General features: G+C 43.4%; 2 protein-coding genes and 1 long non-coding RNA gene across 4 annotated transcripts in view; 1 reads left to right on the top strand and 2 right to left on the bottom strand.

The window, feature by feature from the left end:
* The window catches only part of ABLIM1 (actin binding LIM protein 1), a 199,922-nt gene extending 194,303 nt beyond the window's left edge, over positions 1-5,619 (bottom strand). Inside the window, exon 1 of the mRNA XM_051801135.1 lies at positions 5,457-5,619. Coding sequence (XP_051657095.1) covers positions 5,457-5,469 — 13 coding nt within the window. The 5' untranslated portion in view covers positions 5,470-5,619. The remainder of the gene's footprint in view (positions 1-5,456) is intronic.
* Positions 5,620-15,147: 9,528 nt separating this feature from the next.
* Positions 15,148-19,501, bottom strand: LOC127477205 (uncharacterized). The gene is made up of 4 exons (XR_007906879.1): positions 19,359-19,501; positions 17,706-17,804; positions 16,524-16,607; positions 15,148-15,355 (listed from the first exon to the last, which is right to left on the bottom strand). It is a non-coding gene; the product is annotated as an uncharacterized LOC127477205 (long non-coding RNA).
* Positions 19,339-22,679, top strand: part of FHIP2A (FHF complex subunit HOOK interacting protein 2A) — a 33,742-nt gene continuing 30,401 nt past the window's right edge. For both annotated transcript variants that reach the window (XM_051801107.1, XM_051801106.1), the window contains exon 1: positions 19,339-19,479. In XM_051801107.1, coding sequence (XP_051657067.1) covers positions 19,435-19,479 — 45 coding nt within the window. In that variant the 5' untranslated portion in view covers positions 19,339-19,434. The remainder of the gene's footprint in view (positions 19,480-22,679) is intronic.

Below are 22,679 nucleotides of genomic sequence, written 5' to 3'. Positions count from 1 at the left end.
GTCACATGAACTAACCATGTGTGGTTTTCATCTTCAATTACTAACAGATTAGATTTAAAAATAATTTAAAATATTTAATTCGAACCTATTAAAAGAAAAAAACAAATCCCTGAAAAATTGTTTTCAGAAACTGTGAAATGCATGAGGTTCTGGTGTTCTTCACTATAAGCAATTTTCCTGGCTTTCCCTTCCATAAGCTGATGCTTATTTTCCTTCTTTGCAATTCCTTTCAAAGCCATGCATCTAAAATAGACTCTACCTCATTGTCCCAGTTTCCTCTTGTTGTTGCCATTAGTCTATGCAACTTTTTCCATGCATTTGGGACTAATTTTCATTAATCACAAAGGCTAAACAGCCAGACAAAGCTTTGTTGAGGGGACTGGGGGGGGAAAGATGGAACAAAGCACCAAAACTTAAAAAGGAGCAGCTTAAAAGAGATACTGCTGTTTAACTCAGGTACCTCTGTAAAATATTCTTTTTCCTGAATGAAACAAAAGCTCTACTAGGCCTAAAGATTCGGGTGCAGCTCCTGACGCTCATGTACAGACAAGTACTGCTTGCAGTGATGATCCAGGTACTGATTCTGAGCTACTTAAGCCATTAAATCAAGGTTCAAGCCCTAAAATGAGTAACTACTGAAAAAAACATAAGTCCTTACATATATTTGGAAGAACTGAAGAGAAAGTACAGACAGGATTAAATAACAGTATGAAATCAGCACAAAAGAAATTCAGGGCAAAAGCTGGGAAGAGAAAAAGCATCAGAGCCAGTTCCAAACCCTGCACTGCATAGGTATTCCAAGTGGGAAACAGCTGTGTCGGCATGACTGCTCACACAGCCCTGCCTCAGGTAGTGCTGCAGAGCAGCAAACCCTGCCAAGAACGCATTCCTTTGGGCTATGGAGCGTTGTACCAAGGAAAATGGTGAAAATCACTGGGACTGGGAGCACTGAAGCTACAATAATTAACTACTCTAAACATGCCAAAATTCTCCACTTCGAAAATTAAGGAGATGTCCAGGCAGCTCACACTGCCCCACTCTCCAGGTCACTCAGCCTGACATAAACTGTTGAACAGAAGCTCCCAGCAGCAAGTTTTTAAACCAGTCAGCACAGATCTCAATCATAAATCATGGTAACAGCAGCCATGTCTACAGCTATCTGAGGAGGACAAGAAAATTTGGAAAAGTAAAGGTTATTAATAGTAGGAACTCAAGATTTAGTATGTAAATTTCTCATGGAAAAATCTGCAATTTCTTCATACAGAAGTTCACATTTGTGAGAGAGATCAACCAATCAATGAGCATGAAGAAAGAACTGTTACCAGAGCAAAACATAATGAGCTGAAATTTATCATCTGCTGGTGGAAATCTATTATCAACTTGTGTAAGAACAAATGAGGAGCCTGAGAAGAGGTCCAGAAGGCAGAAATTCCCCTGTTCTGACCTGGCCCTCAGACTCAGGGAAAAGGAAAAAAAATGTCATCCCAGTTCTTGTTTCACCTGTAAAGTGAGGACAAAACCTCCCTCACACAGTGATTATGGTGGTTTATTTGGCTGAAATAAGAAGTATTTGATCTACATTTGTTAAAAAATCAAATAGGGAAAAACAAGGATTGTAGTATAAAATAAATTCTTAAGCTAAACAACTCTACTACTTTGACTATTGAGCAGGCTAAAAAATGCAACAACCTTCTTTACAATAACCACATGTGCAGCATCAGAGTGGCAGAGTACAACCTGTAAGTATTAGACAGCAATAATATTTCTTTAACACTGGCTTCTGCCAGTGATTTTTGTTATGAAAAAGAACATACCACTGTTGATAAACCTCCTATTTCACATGCCTTCATTTTCCTGAAGTAGTTGCCTACTGGACTTAATACAGCTCACAATACTTTTTTTTTAAGATTTAAGAAAAAAAATTAGCAAAGATATTTGTATTTGACCATATTAAACACTCCTATTTGTGACTGCTTGCTCTAGCCTAACTGAAGATTATAATGGTTAAAAATAGCCATTTTCCATTAACTTAGACCTTCACGATAACAAGTCGTTTTGACAGTTTTTAAGCAGTGTGAGATAACATGCACAAGTAGGTCACAGTTATCCTTGGCTTTAGAAAAATGTCTTTCATCCAGGGAATTTACAGCTCTTTGCAAACAAGCCCTTAGGTAAGCAACAATCTATAAGGCTTACTCCAACACCCAAATTCACTCATGTATGAGTCCTAATGGCAACTACTTAACTACAGCTGAAAGTAGAATATGAAGCCTTTTGCAAACTGCAAAAGTGAAAAGCCTGACTGAAGTCAACGGCAGATCTCCACTGATCCCAACAGGCTGCAGAGCAGGATGTGAGTGCCCTGGGAAGGACTCCAACTTGATAAGGAAAAGTCATTTTTCAAAGTTTGTTTCAGCTCCCAGTTCAGTCTCCACATTTCTAAAATGATTATTTGTTCAAGCTTCTGAGAATACTCATCTAGGCTGCTTCATCTGGCTTTTGGTCAACACATCTGCTTGAGCCATACTATAAGGAAAGTGGCAAAAGGATGTTAGAGACCTTACATTTACATAACAGCAAGAGCTGAGGGACAGGTGTGAAGTACTGCAACAACCTAGTCTGGGAAGAGTGGAAGGAAAAAAAAGGGAAAATTTCAGAAAACTCATCTTAAGGCACAGGTGAGCCATTAGTCCTCACAGCAGGCCCTCTGAAAAAGTTAGCTACCATTATTTCCATTGTACAAGTAGGGGAGCATAAAACATTTATTCAGAGTTCCATTTAAGGCAAAATTACATGAATTTGTGTTATTAGTTATACTTTATGTATTGACTTATAATCTGTCATAATGTCAGTGACTATATGAGCAGTTTTGGTCAAATAACACCAGGGAACTAGAGCAGGAGAGTTAAAAGGAACAGTCCAAAAGGACTGGATTTCAGGAGTTTTTTCTGTCATCTGTTGCAGTCAGTTCACTACACTCAGTTCAGGCACATGCTGCCTCCTGGAGCAAAAGAGATGAATAGTGAGCTGCACATATTGAACACCAATAATACTGTGATTCTTTTACTGTCCCTTGAATATCTTCTGCAGTTTAGTAAGAAAAATGGCCCAGGTGAATGTTTAACTCTTTTGCTATTCTAGCTATGCTTGGTATATAATCAACAAGCAGACAGTTCCAAAGTGTCTGATGCATTCAGAATAATAATCACCTTTTGGGCACCTAACACCACATAAAATATTAACAATCAATATTTGCTGAGCTTGCAGACCATAATGATACAGTGTTTTTAATGAGACCACATATGCATGAGGTAATCTGCCTTCATGAAGCAAAGGGCTTCTATCTGGCAGTTGAACAAAGCCCTAATCCCTTAAAGACTCACTTCTTACTTGAGCTACATTCTCATGAGTAACCTCATTAAGACTCATCATACCATTTAAGTGTATAAAAATAAGTTCATATGTAATATTTTAATAGCAGTAGTGTTTCAAACTATTTATAGTAACAATGGTCTATAGTGTTTTACACAAAAATTGGTCAGCACTGAATAAATCTATCTACCTCCACAAACTCACATATTTTCAAACTAAATCAATTTGTTAAAATTTAAAATGAGATATCAATAGAAATTAAAATCTTAATCTCTTTCATGAATCTTATTCACTACATCCCTAAAGTCCTATAGGCTGTCTCTCTCTCTCCAATTAATTACTCTGAAAAAACTAGATGGCACAGGAGAGACTGAGAAAGAATTCACTCTTCTTCTCCAGGCAGCTCTCCAGCAGAATCAAGCAGGCATCAAACATCATGTGTTGTGCAGATGAACAGCAAAGAGGGACAGTGAGGGGAGGAAAGGGGAATATGGTCGGTGGAAATTTTCCCTGGCTTCCCATTCTGTACAGTTCAGTTTTAGAGAGCCATCAGCAAAGCTGAAATTGCAAAGTTTTTATGTCGCTTTCTCAAATCCAGGTACCCTTCTGATGACAACAAATCTAATCCATGTCATAAAGCTTTGCTGGGTTTTCCCCACAGGTACTAATGCAGCTTTAGCACAGCACTGATACTCATATACTTAATGTTCTTCCAGAAATGGATTCTTTGGAGACCAATACAGTCCATTTCTTCCTAAAGCAAGAAATCTACTGTTGCATGAAGAATTATGCCGCTCTATCACCATTTATTATTTATATCTAAAATGGGTGTGATGCTTTAGGAACATGGTCATAACCACAAAATGCCGACAACCTTTTAGCAGTCACAGGATGTCTTCTATGTGCACGCAGCTCCTTTGGATGTCAAAAGGAATCCAAGCAGGTGAAAGAGCTGGTCCATGCAGAGCAGTATTTAACACATGAAGATGCAGAAAAGTCAAGGGACGCACAAATAAGATGCCTCCTTACATTCAGGGTTTTGTTAATATGTAATATGTAATTTTTATAAAATATTTTTTCAATTCAGAGATAATAACCAGGGAGTGTTTTCACTTGTCGTCATTGTGAAGATAATTTTCTCTCTTCAGGAGATGCTTGCAAGTATTTCTGCTTTGTTATGACAATGTTCAGAAAATGCTTAACTTTATGTTTCCAGTCCTTTAATTTGTACTAACTATAATAAAAAAACTTAAAGCATCAGTCTTTCCACCACACCTGCATCGGTTTCTCATACTGGAAGCAGAACTTTGGGACAAGATGGGATCTGCAGTCAATGAGGCTGATCTGTTCATTTCCAGCCCAGAATGAGCAAACACAGACCCAGAGCCTACACATGAATGCATGTAAAGGACAAAGGCTATTCAAGTTTAGGCCATTATTAAACCAAATGCAAATCTGAAGTAAAACCCAAAACGTTAATTTCAAACCAGATGCAAATGTCCATCAGAGGTACAATTCGATGATTGGATTTACCACCACACCCTACCAGGAGCACTTGCGTTACCAATGACAGGACAAGCCACATGCCTCACCGTGCTCATCAGACCCCCAGTACCAATCCATTTCCATTCCCTGAGCAGCAACTACGGCCGAGGTCTAACCCTACGCCCACCTTCAGCACCATGTTCCTTTCTCCGCATGCATGTATACGCTCCCACCTTCGTTTAACGCGCCCGGAGCCGCCGCACCTTCCGGCACTCCCACCACCGCCCCCCGGGCACTGGGAAAGGCTGAGCGGGATCCCCCGCCTGGCCAGGCAGGTGCGGCGAGTGCCTGGCCCCGGAGGATGCTCTGCGCCGCTCAGCCCCGCTGCTGCCCGCGCCGGAGCCCCCTGCACGGCCCAGCTGCAAAACAGCACCGGGCAGGCGACGGTCGGCGGGGGCACATCCCCTGGCCTCCCCCTGCCCCAAAATCGCCGGCGCACCCTCGGGGTGCGGGCACCGCAGCGCGGCCGGGCACCAAGGTCAGCGTGGCTCCGGCCGCCCGCAGGGACGCGGCGCTGCCCCGGCGCGGCGGAGACCCACCTCTGGCAGACATGGCTCAGGCTCGGCAGCCGCGGAGCTGCTCCTGCTGCTCCTGCTGCTCCTGCGGCGGCGGCGGCGGCGACAACGCTCGGCCCGCACCGCCCTGCGCCCTCCGCGCCGCGGCGGCCGATGCGGGGGGCGGCGGCCGATGCTGGGCCGGGCCGGGGCGGGCGGGTCCGCTCCGTCCCTGCCGTGCCCTTCCCTGCCCTGCCCGCCGCGGTGCGGGGCGGCGCCGAGGCGTCCCCGCGGGGCGGGAGCGCGCCTGTGTGTGCGGGTGTGTGTGTGCGGGTGCCGGCGCGGAGCGGGGCGGCTGCGGGGCGGGGCAGCGCCGGCGGAGACACCGCGGCCGCAGCCGCTCCTGGACGCGGTGCCTGCGCGGGGAGCGGCCCCGGCGGCGCTCGGGTGCGGCGGTGTCACCGCACGGACGCTGTGCGGGGCGCGGTGCCGCACACGGGGACAGTCGCACTGGCGGCAAAAGCCACGGACGCCGGGGAAAGCAGCGAGGCGGATCTCCAGCTCCTTGGAGCGCTGGATGGGCGGGTCTGCTCCCAGAGCCACAGCGCCTTGCGAAAGCAGCTGTGCGCGTTCGGGACCTGGCGCCGAAATCTGTGGCACAACTTGAAGTTCACCCACCGAACAGCAAAGATACACCTGCATATCTGTATGCAAATTGTATATAAACGTAGAATTTCTTGCAATCTTGTCTAGCAAAGCAGTCTTGGCGTTACCACACAGGAAAGAGCACCCAGCTTCCTCCTGGCACCTTAATAAAAGCAGCGAGCGACTGACTGCAACGCACCAGAAGAACAAGATCAGTATCTGGTGGACACCCCTCCCCATGGTGGCCCAGCCTCCAGCCTAATAAAGCCAAATACTCGCAAGCCACACTAAAAAGAAAAACCCTACGCCGCCAGATTATTAGATGCTGGCAAGAGTTAAGGAAAGCAACGATCTAGTTTATCAAGAATGACAGGTTAGAAGACCACATCAGAATAGTGCAATTAAAACACTACAGCAGACTTTTATCAATTTCAGAATGGGCAACTATGAACTAAGAAACAGAAAGCACAATCTGTGATGTTCAGTAAAAAGCCAACATGCAAACTAAACAACAGGAGAGACTGAATCACACTCCTCCACTTTGCTTTACCATATACTGTACATCTTCATTCTAGCAAAGAAGCCTACGCAATTTCTCCATCAAAAAACCCCAACAATTACCAAATTGTCATATCTAAGAGAAGTGGTGAAGATTACATCAGTGTGTCCACAGAGCAGGAATGGGTGCTAGTAACAGATGTGCCACATGTTCCCACTGCTGTTTGCAGGTGCAGCCCAGCCAGTGTATCAGCTCTGTCAGATCAACCCTCTGGCACTGCTGCTACACTGATCACCTTCCCTATCACACCGAGTAGGGAGTGCATATGTGTAAGCAAGTATGGAAGGAGCAGCAGGATGGACAGCACTCACCTTCTTATTGGGTGATACATGCACAGAAAATGAATCTGCACATCTGTTTGAATTTGTGCTCATGCTCACACATGGCAAAGACTTTTAGTCATATCCAGCTCTATTTGCCTCAGTGTCCCCCCAACACTTCAGTCATATTCCTTATGTCATTCTGTTTTCTTGCCCCTTACAAATGTTTCTAAATCCTGCAGCAGGAATAAAATAAATCTGAAGTTGTTCTTCTCCTCCCAAACTCCTATGGCATTATCCTTAGTTGGTGAACTGACATCCACTTGAAAAACAGTTCCTTTCCCAGTCTTCTTTTCTGAAATCAGTGAAGTTTTCCACTTGCAAACAACTCAAATTTTCCTTCTGGTCCAAAAGAGCCAAGGTTTTCCTCAATCAATGTAGTGCGACAGGATTTTGTATTTTCAATTGAGTCATTTCCTATCCACTTCCTTCGGTGAGTTTCTGACTAGCACTATGACAGGTTCTCCTGTGTGGTACTTAATAGATGGCTTTAAAAAGAAGGTTCAGGAACATGCAGAAATTAGCTTTTTAATGAAGAACTTCCTTTCTTTATAGTGCTAGGAAGCAGGAAGGGAAAAGCATTTGTAATTTGGGTTTCTGTGGAACACAAAGAGTTTAATCCATTCATTGTGTAAACTCTCTATGGCAGAGAAGTTCAACAGACGTTTTGGTCAGAGAATTCTAAAATGGGTAAGATACAGCACTCATTTATTAAAAAGAGCTTTTTAGCTGGATTTCTGGAGGAATTGAGGCTGATAGAGTTTTATTTTCCTGTCTGTCCCCTCCATCAAGTCCCCTCCAAGAATTTTCAGGTTTGGATGTAGGGAATTTCTATTCAAGTTGACTAAAAGGTATAATTCAGAACGAGTTCTACATCCCTACAAATTTTGTAGCAATTAGCACTTACAAAAAGAAATCAAAACGAAGGAGAAAAGCTGCAGTGGGAACAGTTACCAGTTCTGGAGGCCACATCTTCATTAGCCACAAGTACCGATCAGGCAATCTGCATGTGGGCAGCTGAGTCAGCTCCTGTAGTTGCTGTCTGAGATCCTGCAAATATCTAGGGAATGTGGAAGGAAACTGAAGAGGGTGGAAAAGGAAGGTACAGACAAGAAATGAGAAACCATTATTATTATTTTACAGATGAAGACCTCAGATAGATAGGAGATGTTGAGTCAGAGAAGGCTTGCTCACACACCATGCACTCCCTCTCTTCTTACTCCAACTGCTGTGCTCCTGATTCCCTCACTGCAGCACTGGTCTGATCCTCACAGAACTACTTTAGCTCATTAATTAGCAAAGAGTTGCTCACTTTCTGTATCCAAATTCACTACATTCACTCTCTGAACCAAAGGCTCAGACAAACACTAGGACATGACAGAAGGCAAGTGCAGAACCGCACAGCCAGGAAGGGTGAGCGGGAACATTAGAGGGAACAGAAATGGTCCTTTTTAGCAGCAGCAAGCCGTTGAGCTGTTTGATTGAACCATTTCCTGACTACTCTAGAAGTCCATTAGGGAGCAGTGATTGACACTGTTTTATTTCAGGCCCGAGGCTTCTGAATTAGTCAGCCGGGAAGTAGGATCCTACTTTCTTCTGCATTCTCCTATTGACTGTGCAGACAGCCAAGGCTTCTAACTCACAGTGTGAAAAGATCCATTATGATCAACATTTTTTAAAGGTATTCAGGCTTTAAGAAATCCAAACAGGCACCTCGTGATTTTTTAGAGATGTCCAAATATTAATATATTTTACCAAGCAATCATGGCTAGGCTTCGTGAATGAAGACCTAGGAACCAAGCAATGGGTGTTTTCAAATCCCCTATTGGTATTCTCAGATTTCTAAATGCCCTTGAGGAGCTAAGTATACTGTCCAAGGTCACAGAGAAAATCTATGTCAAAGCAAAGAATAGAACCTGCATCTTCAAAGAAAAGTATCCTAAATAGTGGACTGTGTTCTCTGTACAGCATATCCTGCTGTCCCTTAGCCATTGTGCGAATATATAAAAGAAAGTTTTCCTTTCATCACTTTTGAACCAGTTTGTCACATTTAAAGTAGGATAGTGGTTTTAAAAATAATTAAGACCTAATCAGTTGTATGTAAATGTGGTTTTTTCCCCTGAAAATCAGTGGAGGATGACTTAGCATGGACAAAAAAGCAGGTAAAAGTCAATATTACATCTTTGTCTGATGCAGATAACTCATCAGCCAGAATATACCCATCTTTGCACAATGGAGGATGTTTCCTCTTGTAAGACATTGTGAGAAAAGTGAAGGGGTTTTTCAGAACAAAAGACAAATTCTTACAGAAGTAGACTTCGTTAAACAACTTCTGTAGGCAAGGCAAATGACAAGGATGGCCAGGATTGGCCTGAATTATCTGTTTATTTTGCTGAACTGATACTGGAATGCTGAAGAATGATGGAAACCGGAGGAATTTTCTACAAATTTTTGCAACATGTTTCACTATAACTCCACTGGCTCATTTCTTAGGGAAATCAGACCTGTAGCAGTCATACTAGAAAGAAACAAAATCTACAGCATTACTAAGCCTGATAATTTAATCAGAATTTTAATAAGCTCAGAATAAATCGCTCTCTGTGACATGAATGACAAGAAAGCAAGACAGCCCTCTTACTTTCAATGTAAGACTCTTACTGGAATCTGCAATTATTCAGTAATGGGCAGCATATTCACATAAATACATAGCCTTTCACTGATTGCAATGAGCTTCCAGGGCAGTTCCCACTAATCTCTTTTGAGAAATGTTCCCATTTATATATTTCAAAGGAGAACTGAGCCTCAAATTACTCACACCAAATATTAATAGAAATCTTCACAGAAGTTTTTTTCCCCAAATATCCCACATACATATATAAAGAGACTTAACCATCATACAAAAAAGAGGAAACAAACTCAAAAAGATAGAAAATTCCCGAGTAAGACAAATCCTGAAGTCATCTTCCTTGTTTCTTCTTTTTCCAGTTGTCTTAATCCTCTGCATGTTATTCAGCTCTTCAGATTTTCTGTGATATATGCACTTTAATGGTAAAAATTATAACATTGAACCTCTGTTATCCCAAGTCAGTACAGACTACTGGACTTGAATAACCCAAAAACTTTTACACAGATTATATAAGATCATGCCATCACATAAATGATATAGGTTTTATATAACCAAGAAATATTGGCAATCCTGGAAAACTAAGGAAAAGCCCGCAGATAAGCCTATTTATATCTACTCTAGATTGCTTTTCCATCAAAATGACTACTGTGCCTGTGGGAACTTAGGACAGAAAGGCCAAAATGACAATTCATTTCTGAGAGTCAAGTCTGGAAAGATCATCATTGGGCAGTTTACTGCTGAAGAAGTTCAGCATCACCTCTATGTGTGTATCCTTGTCAGGAAGATCCCAAGAAAGAGTTCAGAGTCAGAAACTTAATCAGGTTTTGAATCAGGTTCTCACAGGTTCACATATGAAACATGTACTGCAAGTAAGAGCTGTGAATAGAAGGACTTTGATGAGATGCATCCCAGAATCCTGAGGGAATTGCCTGGTGCAGTTCCCAAGCCACTCTCCATGATATTTGAAAACTCAAGTGAAGTCCCTGGTGACTGGAAAAAGGAAAACATCACTCCTATTTTTAAAAAGGGTGGAAAGTAGGACTCTGGGAACTACTGACCCATCAGCCTCACCTCTATGCCGGGGAAGACCATGGAACAGATCGTCCCAGAAGCTATGGTAAGGCACATGGGGAACAGGGAGGTGATTGGAGACAGGCAGCAGGGCTTCACCAAGGGCGGGTCCTGCCTGACCAACCTTCTAAAATGGGGTAACTGCATCAGTGGTTGCCTCAGAAGATTTAGAGACAATTCCATAAACTGCCTTTCTTGGTAATTATACATTATAGTTTTTAGATCTGCATCAAGTAAGGGCATTAATTCACTGTGTGCCCTACTTTACTGTTTACCCTAAAGAATTTTGCTGTGGCAAAGTTGGTTAAATGTGCAAGTGTTTTTACATAGAGTATCTTTTACACCACGTAAAATGTGGCTGGCACGAGCTTGGTCAAAGTTCACCTTAGCTAAGATCTTAATGAACAGCATTGCAAGAATAACAAAGAATATTCTGAATAAACTAGAGCCAAAATCTCTCAGCACTCCTACACATGGGAAAAGTTTTAGGAATGAGAAGCAAAAATTCACCTGCAGTTGTAATTACAATGAGCCAAACTCTGAGAAGAGTATAAACTACATTCTGCTGTGAACAGCCAGGCTTGTGTGGGGTTACAAGTCTGGGGTCAAAAAAATTAATTATCTAAATAGTTGTGGAAGTTCATCGGTGTGTAATTTGGTATCTGATCATAAGAGATACTTATGTTTCTCCCTGTACTCCTAGAATTCACACATTGCTGAGGCTGTCTTAATTTCTCAATGCTATTTTCTTTATACATATTTTCTATTCTGAATACTGTGTTGCAGGGCCCTCTGGCTGAGAAATACAGAACTGGACAGGGTTCCCTTCAGAGCATTTCAAGATCATTCCTTAATTAGCTGGTAGATGCAATTTGATTTGAGAGACACAAAGTACTGGCTCTTTTTCAGGAGCCGTATGCCTCGTTCCTTTTCATAAGTCAAGATACCAAGCCCTGGCACCCCACCTGGCACTGATAAGTTTTATAGCTCAGGCACATGTCTGCATGTAAACACAATCTCTTACACAGAATCTCCTGGAAATTGTGATGGCTGTTTCACAAGGACTTAGGACACACTTGGGAAAGAACATGGGCCAACCAGCCAAAGGAGCAGTCTTATGACTGTAACAGTAACAGTAACAGTAACTGGTAACAATAACTTGAATCCTGAAAGATTCCTGAAGAGATTTGGAAAAAGAGAAAAGCACTTTTCTTCTATTAGTCTTGCCCAGTACGTGCAGGTACACAAATTCTGGGTATTTTCCCTCTCTTGCCTTTTAACCAATAAATTTATCTGTTGTATGTGCAAGATATTCAAAACTGAGCTTTCTTATGTAATATTTTTCTTTCAGTATGATTTTAAAAAAATAGTACCAGGTGGTTTAATTTAGCCATGCAATTTTTTTTTTAAGTCCACTTTTGAATCTGTTTGAGCTTAGGGCTGATGCTAATTCTCCACAACATTCAGTTGTTTATTCCCCAGCAAGTCATGCTGATAGAGATGCCAGCAGATGACTGAATTCCCAAGTTGAGCACATCACTGGAGTAAAACACGGCGTTGGGCTGCCCTCTGTGGGCCGGGATCGGGCTCTGGGATGAGTTGTTTTGCAACAGCTCATGGAGACCGATTAATGTCAGTCCAAGCTTTCTACATCTGAACATAGAATTTTGACTTATGCTGTACATGCAATGGCAGTATCACAGCTGGGTCTCTGCTGCCGAAGAGGAAGCAGGAAATGCAGACTGCTGCAGACTGCTGCAGTCAGGCACTCCGGGTACTAATCACATATACAGCACCTGGGAATTCCTGGGAGACCCAGACACTGGGGGTAACAGCTCCTGAACATAAAACCAGAGAAACTAAATCGCTAGAAATACTTCGCTTGGCACATGAGCTGCCAGGCAGGAATCAAGTACAGCATATTACAGCACTACTCCAAGATCTAATCAGGAACAGGTTCCATTATATTAGGCATATTACAAACACAGGTCTGCTTACTTCAGCATTGCACAACATGAGGACTTAGTGTCAAACTAGTCCAAATCAGCCTGAGGCAAAAGAACAGGGATGAGCAACAAAAATATTCCTGCATGACACTGGGTCTACTGCAGACCTCATTTTCTTTGCTCAGTCAGTAGTGCCTCCAGCTCAGTTCCTTAAAGGCTTTATCCAAGTACAGACGCTTGCTCCTATAGGGCTGATGACTCAGAAAAAATTACAAAGGATCAAGCTGCACATACTTTTTCTGGAAATGCAGTTTGGCTCAGAGTATACCTTCTGAACATGAAATTCTATGAGAAAGCGGAGAGGTAGAGGTGGCTCCCTCTACCCTCACCTGCAGGTAAAATAATGCAATGGAGATGTACATGGTCACTCTCACCTCTGTGGAAACCACATGGGAATTCAATTAGTTGTCAAGAAGAGCCAGTCTCTGAATACAAGACTCTTCCTAAATTCATTGGGGTTTAGTTGTTGCAAAGGTGATGTAAAGATGCAAATATCATGTGGCATGAGACAGCCACAGGGGTACGTCAATGTCTTTATAAACTCAAATCAGTCCCGTAGCTTCAAATAACATAATTTGAGAACCAAGCAGGACAAGTGAACTGCTAATGATGGGCTGTCATGTGTAGCAAGCAAAGCTCTTACAAGCCAAGTAATACACAGCAGTTAAGCCCAGAGGCAATATTACTAGCTGACATACTAGTTCATTCTACACGGGATACACAGGGTTATTTTTTTCCCTAAAAACTTTCTATGAAGGAATCTCTCTAAATCCTGCTGCTTTGTGTCCCAGAGGTTAAGCCAGGTCAGCTGCGCTCTCTGCTGGTGAGAGCTGGAACTCTCGGGATTCAGTGGCCACCTTCCCGATAAACAGATGGAGAACATCGCTGGAATTTTGTCACTCAACTTTATGGGTAGTGAACGCTGGAGAGCGTTGTGACACTAGTATTTGGGCCCTTCTAGATAACTGTGCTATCAATAATTTAAAATTAATCATGAAGCCACTATCAAGTGCCTTGCAACATAAATATTTTAGACACTTGCTTCAAAATTAAGACATTTTACTATGCCAAAATTTCACGTAAGACTCCCTAAGAGATTTCAATTATGCCTCAGGACAGAGATATGTGAATTGAAACTCTAACAAAATCTTACTTTTAATTGTGGACTAATGAGAAAGAGAACTCTGATGAAAGCTTCTATACTTGCATGGTACTAGTGTGCCTGGATTAATTTGCATAACTCATACAGACTATCAAGATCAGCTTTTGCTTATGATTAAACAGATTATCTGATGACATTTTAGGGATCAACAGATTATAGCCCTTAATCTAAAGATGTAAGTAACAATGAAATCTTATTATGCATTAGAAAACAAACAATGCAGTCAGAGCTTATCTGAACATTAGTTGGAAATCTCTCAGTAGGGTCAAGGCTAAGCACCTGAATTCTCCCCAGAAACACAAACAGATTCTGGTTGCCAGACTTCTCTCTCTGCAAACTCTCAGATGAAATATTGAGGGAACCAATTTATAGCAGACAAACAGTCAATTATTTTGTTTCCAGTATTTCAGGGCAACATCCAGTTTTATGTCTATTTATAACATAGACTTTTGCAGTCATTAGTGTTGCAATACAGCATAAACTCAGTAGTCTATCTTTAATCTCTTTGCTTCAGCTTCCACTACCACAAGAACAAGTAAACTTGTGCTCCTGCTAACCTGCAGACTTCAGTGAAATTGGCTAAGCTCTAACTGGTCACATTCAAGTGTATTTTATTTGGTTTCAGTAATTTATTATACGCTACCATTTGCAGACACCCTGTTGCAGAACATTCATATATTTACTTATGGAGGAAAACCTGGATTATAATGCTTCCAGTGGAATAGAAACATTTCAGGAAAACATGATGTGTTTGGAAAATAAATGTCTCATTTCACTGATAACATGTACTTCTGACCTCCTCGTGGTCTCCTTTACAAGCCATTATATAAGATAAATCAGGGTACAGACAGTGTAACTGAAGCACAAACATAAGCAATAGCTACTGGGCAGGCAATATTTGCCTGGTGTTGAGTCTTCCACAGTATCGGTGAATGTTGGTGTCAGAAGACACTTGCAGATGTGACAGGTAAGCAATAAGAAAAAAGATTAATCACTAAGAAGTTTGTAACCTATCAGAAGACAAATGAATATCTGCACATAAGGAGCAGATGTGCAGATGTGGAGCAGGATACACATGCCAGGAAATGCCTGAAAATGGGATTTATGAAATACTGCATGAGCTGATTACATGGTGCTGCCAGCAAATCAGCAAGGAGGGAGCCAATGCACACAGATGAGAGCACAGACAACCAGAAATTCATGGTAGAAAATGACCTGAGTTTCACTGCTTGCTCTTCAGTATGTAATGCACAACATGCTTGCTTTCTGTAATAAAGTCCAGAATCAGACAGGTATGAAGATGAAGTTAACAATCCCTTTAGCCCTCCTAAAAAGCAGAGATCATGCTGAGCCACTAAAACTTCATTCTTTATTTCATCCAAGTAGTCACTGAAAACATAGATGTCAATCTGATTATTATAAACACAATAAAATCCAGAATATCAACAGATACTGGGCACAGCTCTACTTGCAAGTTTTCATCCTAGGATACAAAAATGCACCTTCCAAATTTTCAGCTTCTCTGAAGTGAAAGTCCAGACTGCAGGAAGTTCTTCTGTAATGTAGACAAATGCATCCATTAGACACTGGCTTGATGCCATCAATCCAAATAGCAGAGAAATTTTCAGACAGAAAGGCTAGCCAATTATCTCACTCTCTCACTCCATCTAAATTGATTTAATCTAGACAATTTCATTAATTTGTAAGAAGGAGAAAAGTTCCCAAAAGCTCTATCAATTAGAATAGCCTCACTTTAACACTGTCTTCTCACATTGAAGCAAAACACTAACTCACTGCATGTATTGCCCCCAACAAAGAACTACCTTGCCAAAAAAACCCCCAACACCCTCAAACCATCAGAACTCTGCTCTCAAGGGTGCTAAAATAGGTAGTAATACTTGTGTTTATTTCAGTGGAAACATTATAAAGCATGAGCAGGTGAAGATGTATTGTTGCATGTGATATGACACTGGTAGCTCGTCCATAACTGCATCATCTCCAATTAAATCATCTCCAGTGAGAACAAGAAGTATCCAAACAAAATGTAACCTTAGCTAAGTTCTTCTGCACTGACACTGGTGAAATAATTTTTCCCTTAGTTTCCAGTGATTTGCATTATTACTGGTCTGTGAATATTTATCCAATATTCCCAGCAGTGAGAAATACATACATACACTTGAGAAACTAAGAGACTACTTTAAAAAACATTCAAAAAGTATATCTATAATTTGCAATAGATATAAGCACTACAGGCTGGATTCTGCATGTATGGCTACACATTCAAGCTCAATCTATTGGTAAATAAATGCAGGCTTATGTGCAGAGACTCAATTTGTTTAATAAGCTTAGGAATAATCATTTAACTGTGGTATTTTCTTTGTTTCCTCTACTGAAAGGCATTTCACATTGAGAAGTCCTAATAAGAAGTCACTTTTACAATCAAAATCTTAATTTCAACAGCTATGAAATGTTCTGTTTAAATAATAATGAATTTATATACATAAGGCTTTACCTCACCATCTGTAATTCTGTGACTTATGATTTCCTAAATTGTTAAGCACGCTTAGGAATACTCTCAGAGTTATAAAACTGTCTCTTTTTATATCTTCATGATATCTTACTGTTTCTTTATTCATTCTGCTGCTCAGAAATGGGAAGGCCCAGGCACATTCAAAAGACATTTTTTCAGAAACAAACAGATTGCAAAGAGCATCTTAAATTACCATGTTCTCTTAGACACCCTAATCAAGTACGTGTGCCTTATATCCACATTTTCTTCTGAAATGATGCAGGCTCCAAAACGGTATCTACGGTGAGAAAAGGGGAAGGTGCTCATTAACATGGTAAATGGCATCACACTGATGGGAGGAAAGCTGTACCACTACTGTGGTTGTGCTGACAAAATTTGCATTACAACTCATCTTTAACTTTTTAATGAAAGCAATTTTCAAATAAAAACCATCCAAGCAGGCTGAAAGTAACACTTGAACTATACTTATATAAAAATAATAATATAAATTAAAAAAATAGCTAAGTATTACATATTAAAATATACATAAACATTAATAATAATCTGGATGCATTGCAAAACTATAGTCGATGTCACTTAAATTCATCTGAAGACAGGTTTGTCTCCTAGAGCACACTTAAAAAGTCTAACAGAACTTTTAATGTTAAATGATAGAAGATAGGCACCTTCCAAATGCAGCATCTATCCAGTTAATAATTACCTAAACACAGAGATGGTACATGTGTTTCACCATGTGACTATCCACACAGAAAATTTACATTTCTATATGAACATCTATAGAATAGAACTTGACAAACCACGAGTAAGCAGATTTTAAAAACCCAAGAAGTAACACCTTTTAAATTCTTGTTATTTTATATATATGGATTTTGAGAAGGAAATAGCTAGCCCTGCAGCAGAGGTGTCCACATACAACTACTGTTTACTTCCATAGAGTACCTGGACTGTAGCTCTCTGTGCCTGCAAAGTGCAGAGGTAGTAACAGCAACCAGTACAGCAGAATCATGGTAAGACTTTATCACAGGGTCAACAGTCATAGTCTGACTTCCCAGGTGACACAATTTAAAGAACAGAAGTTAAAGAGTAGTTTTGTCATGTCTTTGGATTCATCTCTCTCTGCTTTCTCTTAGCATATGAGGAAGTTGGTGTTCATTCATCTTAAAAAATTAATGAGGCAGCTTTTCTTCATTTGGTACTACAGGTTCTCTTCCTTTTCCCCTACTAGTCTTTCACCTTCCCAACATTTCACTCTTTGCCGTGCCAAAGCAATCTTGTTCTCCTAGTGCCCAAATATTATCCCATGAATTGCAGCTGTTCCCAAAACATCACACCACTTGCTAGCTACATCCATTAACCTCTGCTCACCCCACCTTACCTCTGCTTTTTGCATGGCACTGGAAAATGGCAGGGATGATCTTTTTCTTTGAAGTATTTGGTTTGGAGGTGAAATAAACCCATCTTTGTCTCTTTCTCTCTGGAAAACAAATAAACAAACAAACAAAATAAACAAAAAACCCCCAGTGAAATGGGTAATGTGCTCATTGCCATAAGCCCTCTTAGATGTGGTTCTCTGCAAGCCCCAGGCTAACCACAGTCAGACAGGACCATGCCACCCATTCAACCTGCCTTTCACCCAGCAGCAAGATTGAATCATTAAGGTTGGAAAAGACCTCCAAGATCCTCAGGTCCAACGTTTGACCTCACACCACCATGACCACTAAATCATATGGCAAAGCGCCACATCCACTCATTTGGTGGTGACTCTACCACTTGTCACTGACTTTCTGAGCTTACCACCCTTGTGCTGCTTTGTGGACAGCTGGGCATGTCATCGTATCCTTGAGGATCTCACCGTCCCTGTGGACAGTGACAGACCCAAAATGTTCCAGTAGACGGCAATCTGGGCCTTTGGCCATCCATGCCAGGGCTGTTCCGCATCTGTACCATGCTGGCAGGCGGGTGGAGGTGGCGGTCTCCCCACTCCCATGATTGCGAGAGGCACATGTAGCCCCAGAGACCTTTGTGGGAGCCTGATGGCAGCGTCTGGGCACAGGGACAGCAGAGATGGGTGCCCCTTCCCCTCACCTGAGCCAGTGTATACCCAGGCGGCCAAGAAGACAATGGCATCCTGGCTGGGATCAGGAATAGCGTGGCCAGCAGGACCAGGGAAAGGCTTATCTCTCTGTACTTGGCACTGGGGAGGGCACACCTCAAGTGCTGTATCCCTGGGCCCCTCAATTCAGGAAGGCCATTGAGGTACTGGAGTTTGTCCAGAGAAAGCAATGGAGCTGAGGAAGGGACTCGAGCGCAAGTCCTATGAGGAGTGGCTTAGGCAGCTGGGAGTATTGAGTCTGAAGAAAAGGAGGCTCAGGGGTGACTTTATCACTCTCTACAACTACCTGAAAGGAGGTTGTGGTGGGTTGGGTATCATTCTCTTCTCCCAAGCAATGAGCAACAGGACAAGAGAATATAGTCTTAAGCTGTGTCAGGGGAGGTTTAGGTTGAACATTAGGAAGAACTTCTTCACAGAAAGGAGTATTAGATATTGAAATGGGCTGCCCAGGGAAGCAGTGGAGTCACCTTCCCTGGAGGTTTCAAGGAAAGAGTGGACGTGGCACGTGGTGCCATGGTCTGGTTGACCTGGTGGTGTTCGGTCATAGGCTGGACTCGATCATCTCAGAGGTCTTTTCCAATCTAATCGATTCTGTGATTCACCTCCCTGCCCGGGAATTGCCCGCAGAGGCGGGGGCTGGCTCGGGGCTCCCGGGGCTCGGTGCCCGCTGCCAACCTGGGACAGGCGGCCCGGGCGGAACGCGGCGCTCCGGGCGGAGCGGAGCGGGGCGGGCAGGGCCGGCAGGGCCGGGCGGCGTGCGGGGGGTGGCGGCCCCTGCAGGGCACCCGGAGCCTCGGCAGCCGCCGCCGCCGCGCCCGGCGGTGTCAGTGCCACGGTGTCCGCCGGGGAGCGAAAGGCAGCGCCGGCGCCCGCCCGCCCGATCCCCGCAGCCAGGCCCCCGCATGCAGCCCTCACCCTGGAGCGGCGGCGGCGGCGCATCGAGGAGCTCTCGCGGTCCTCCCGGCAGCGGCTGCTGCAGTCGCGGGACAGGATGTTCTCCAAGTTCACCTCCATCCTGCAGCACGCCGTGGAGGCGGTAAGGCCGCCGGCGGGCCCGGCCACGCCGCGCCGGGGCTGCGAGCCGGGCCTAGCGCCGAGCGCGGGGCAGGGGATCGGACGGGCCCGGAGCCCCTTCCCCGCCGCCCCCCGGGGCTGCCGCCGGCCGGGACACCGCGGGGCGCGGGTCCGGACCCGGCTCGGCCCTGCCGCGGGCCGGGGAGGTGGAGGCCGAGGGGGAGGCTCCGCGGGGAGCGCGGGGAGGGAGCGAATCGCCTCAGCGCGGCCCTGCAGAGCCGGGGGTGCCGGGGGAGGACGGAGCGGCCGCTGCCCGGGCGGCCCCGGCTCCGCTTCCGCTGTCACCGCCGGGCACTGCCGGGCCCGAGGGCAGCCCGGGCCCGGCCCTCACTCGGCCCGTGCCTTTCGGCGAGACAAACAATAACGGAGGTGAATCAGGAAGCTCCTCAGGATTTTCATATTGTAGCGGCCAGCAGACAATAGCCGCCGTCTCCGGTGCTTCTGCGGGACGGTGTCACTTTCCCAGTGACGTTTTTCACCTCCGGTTTATTGTCCCGCTGGCCGGGGGCACCCGGGGCTGTGTTTGTGCCCCGAGCTGTGCTGGGCCTGTTTGTGAGCTGCCATTGCTGCAGGCCGCGTTCGGCTCTGCCTGTCCATACCGCTTATTTTTGTTTGCTTTTTGCTGAGGCGGGGTCCTGGTGGTGATTCCCTGCCTTTCAGCACCTCTCCCAGTAAGCCAACACACCTCCGAGACTTGAATGTGAAGAGATGCTAAAAGCTGGCGGTGAAATATTGCTGGGAGTGAAGGTGGAAAGTGTTGGAGGAAAATTGTTGAAATGGTTGCAAAAAGAGCTTGCAGGCTAAATCCTGATGGTTGTAAGAAGAGCCTGCATGCCAAATGCTGCCTCATGTGAGGGGCAGCCTTTGTGCATTAATGTATGCTTTGTGCATTAATGTATGCTTCGATACTGCACTGGAGCACATCCTTGGCTTTATGTGTGCCTGTGGATCTGTAGGAGTATTCAGTTTTAAAAGTTAGGCATGTATTAATTAATTGCAGTTTGCTCTTTTAGTGGTGAAGTGGCATTTGGAAAGAAATGTTTTAAATAATGACAAAATATCTTATTTGAAAACACTCTGACCACATGAGAATGCCCTCAATAGACAGTGCTTTCTTTGGAGGGGAAACAGAAATTAGTGCCTGCCTGACTAAAGAAAGCTTGTTATGGTGAGCTGTGCCACATATTGAGTGAGACCGGATGACTGAGAGATGCAGGAGTGAAGGAGAATTTACTGTTTCAGGCCTACCAATTCAAGAGATCTAATAGAAGTTATTCCTAGAGGAATGTTTACATTATTGATGTGTGCAAAAATTAACAAAAAAACCTGCATTTATTTGAGATCCATAAAAAGAAAAATAGGAAAAACGAATGAGCTAAATGGAAAAGGAGAAAAGTAGAAATAGTAGGGACTAGACAATCTTTTGATAAAAAAAGAAAAACAAAATACAGAAACAGATTGATACCATCATTTTGCAAGTTAGTGCAGTCGAACAACATGCTATTTGTCCTTACTCGACTCTGGTGTCCCTTTTGGAATTGCCTCATTCTGCTACCACCAACGTGATGGATCTCCTGATAACAAATACTGCACTAAATTGCATTTACAGAGTTGTGACAAATACTGAGCACCACACACTGGGAATGAGACATGGACTCACAAAAGCAAGAGGATATTAAGAATGTTTCTTACTGGATCTAGAAAGTTTAACTCACCAATTCAAGACTGAACTGAGAAATAGAAATTTTTCACCAGTTTGGGGGCTGTATGTGACTTAAAGTGGTTTCGTTCTGTCTGTAATGAAAGTATGTGGGCTGCTTGGCTTTGCTATGCTGAAAATGAAAACTAGTGAATCCCAAATATTAGATAAGTCCACTTTGATGCTGCCTGCTGTTTTCAGAACCTAGAGAATTGCTGTTATTACTGTGGAGCAAATGTAGCTTGTGCAGCCCCAAGTGGACTCTGAACCCTGAATATCAGCAGTGGAACTCGTTACTAAGATATCAATTCTCGAAGGTTTTGGGTACCTGCCTCCCATAGGAATTCAGTTGCAGCTGAACAATTTTCAGCTGAGCTGGACACTTCAATACACTTGAAGAGCCTGGGCTTAGATGTCATGGGTGGGACTACTTTAAATCAAAATGGTTGGTGAAGCCCTTCTCCCCTGTCCTTTCTCCTGCACATCACTTACATAATGCTCCTGCCCTGCCTCAGGGCCCACAGGCCTACAGACTTTAGAGAGATGCATTTAAACAGTGCATTACTATGCTGTTAGATAATCATTGCTGTCTTACCCTCAGTGTACCATCCCTCTGAACTCTTGACAAGGAGTTCCAAAGGTTGACATTCTGATAGACATGGCAGTATTTGCCTTTTACTTGTTGTGAATGTATCACTCTTCAGCTGACTACCTTTGTGACAGGACTGTGCTGAGGCAAACATAAGGGATCAGCTGCTTTTTATTAAGACCTTTTCATACCAGGACTTTTTCCCGGAATGGTTATGGTGGTGTTCAAGGCCAGGCTGGATGGGGCTTTAAACAACCTGGTGTAGTGGAAGGTTCCCTGCCCATGGCAGGGGGATATGAACTAGATGGTCTTTAAGGTCCCTTCCTACCCAAACCAGTCTATGATTCTATGATTCTACATTGAATAACCCAAAACTTTCATTTTTTTTCTACCTAAGTTGCCCAAGTGTTTGAAATCATATTCACGATTTTCATTACAATTGAATTCTAGTTTTTGTCACCTCTTCTGTCAACCCTGCCAGTATTTTAGGTATTTTTTCACTTTCTGGATTTCTCTGCAGCATCCAGATGAGCAAGCGCTACTGTGTTACTGTGCTGACAGAGCACCCTTAAATTGGGTTGGGTGAGTTGGTAAGAATGGTGGACAGGACTGCAATCCTTGTTCTGTTACCTTACTTCAGGGCAAAACAGAAATGCTGTTGCTTCATGGGGTTAATATTATTGAATCTATGACAGTTTATGTATGGCTTGTCCTCGAGATGTTTTCCGTTTGCTATGCATTTCTGATATGCTTTTATCCCAAAGGGCTATCCATGAGCGCTACATTCTCAGTAACAACAGAATGTAGTGTACAGTAACAAAGCAGCAAGTTAGACTTCTTTTTCTCTTATCTTGTGCTCTTCACTCATCTTTCC

This window comes from Manacus candei, unplaced genomic scaffold (assembly GCF_025592945.1).
Source record: "Manacus candei isolate 608988 ecotype Guabito, Panama unplaced genomic scaffold, ASM2559294v1 h1tg000050l, whole genome shotgun sequence".
Classification (NCBI taxonomy): domain Eukaryota; kingdom Metazoa; phylum Chordata; class Aves; order Passeriformes; family Pipridae; genus Manacus; species Manacus candei.
The sequence above is the reverse complement of the archived record's forward strand: the minus strand, read 5'-3'. Positions and strand labels throughout refer to the sequence as shown.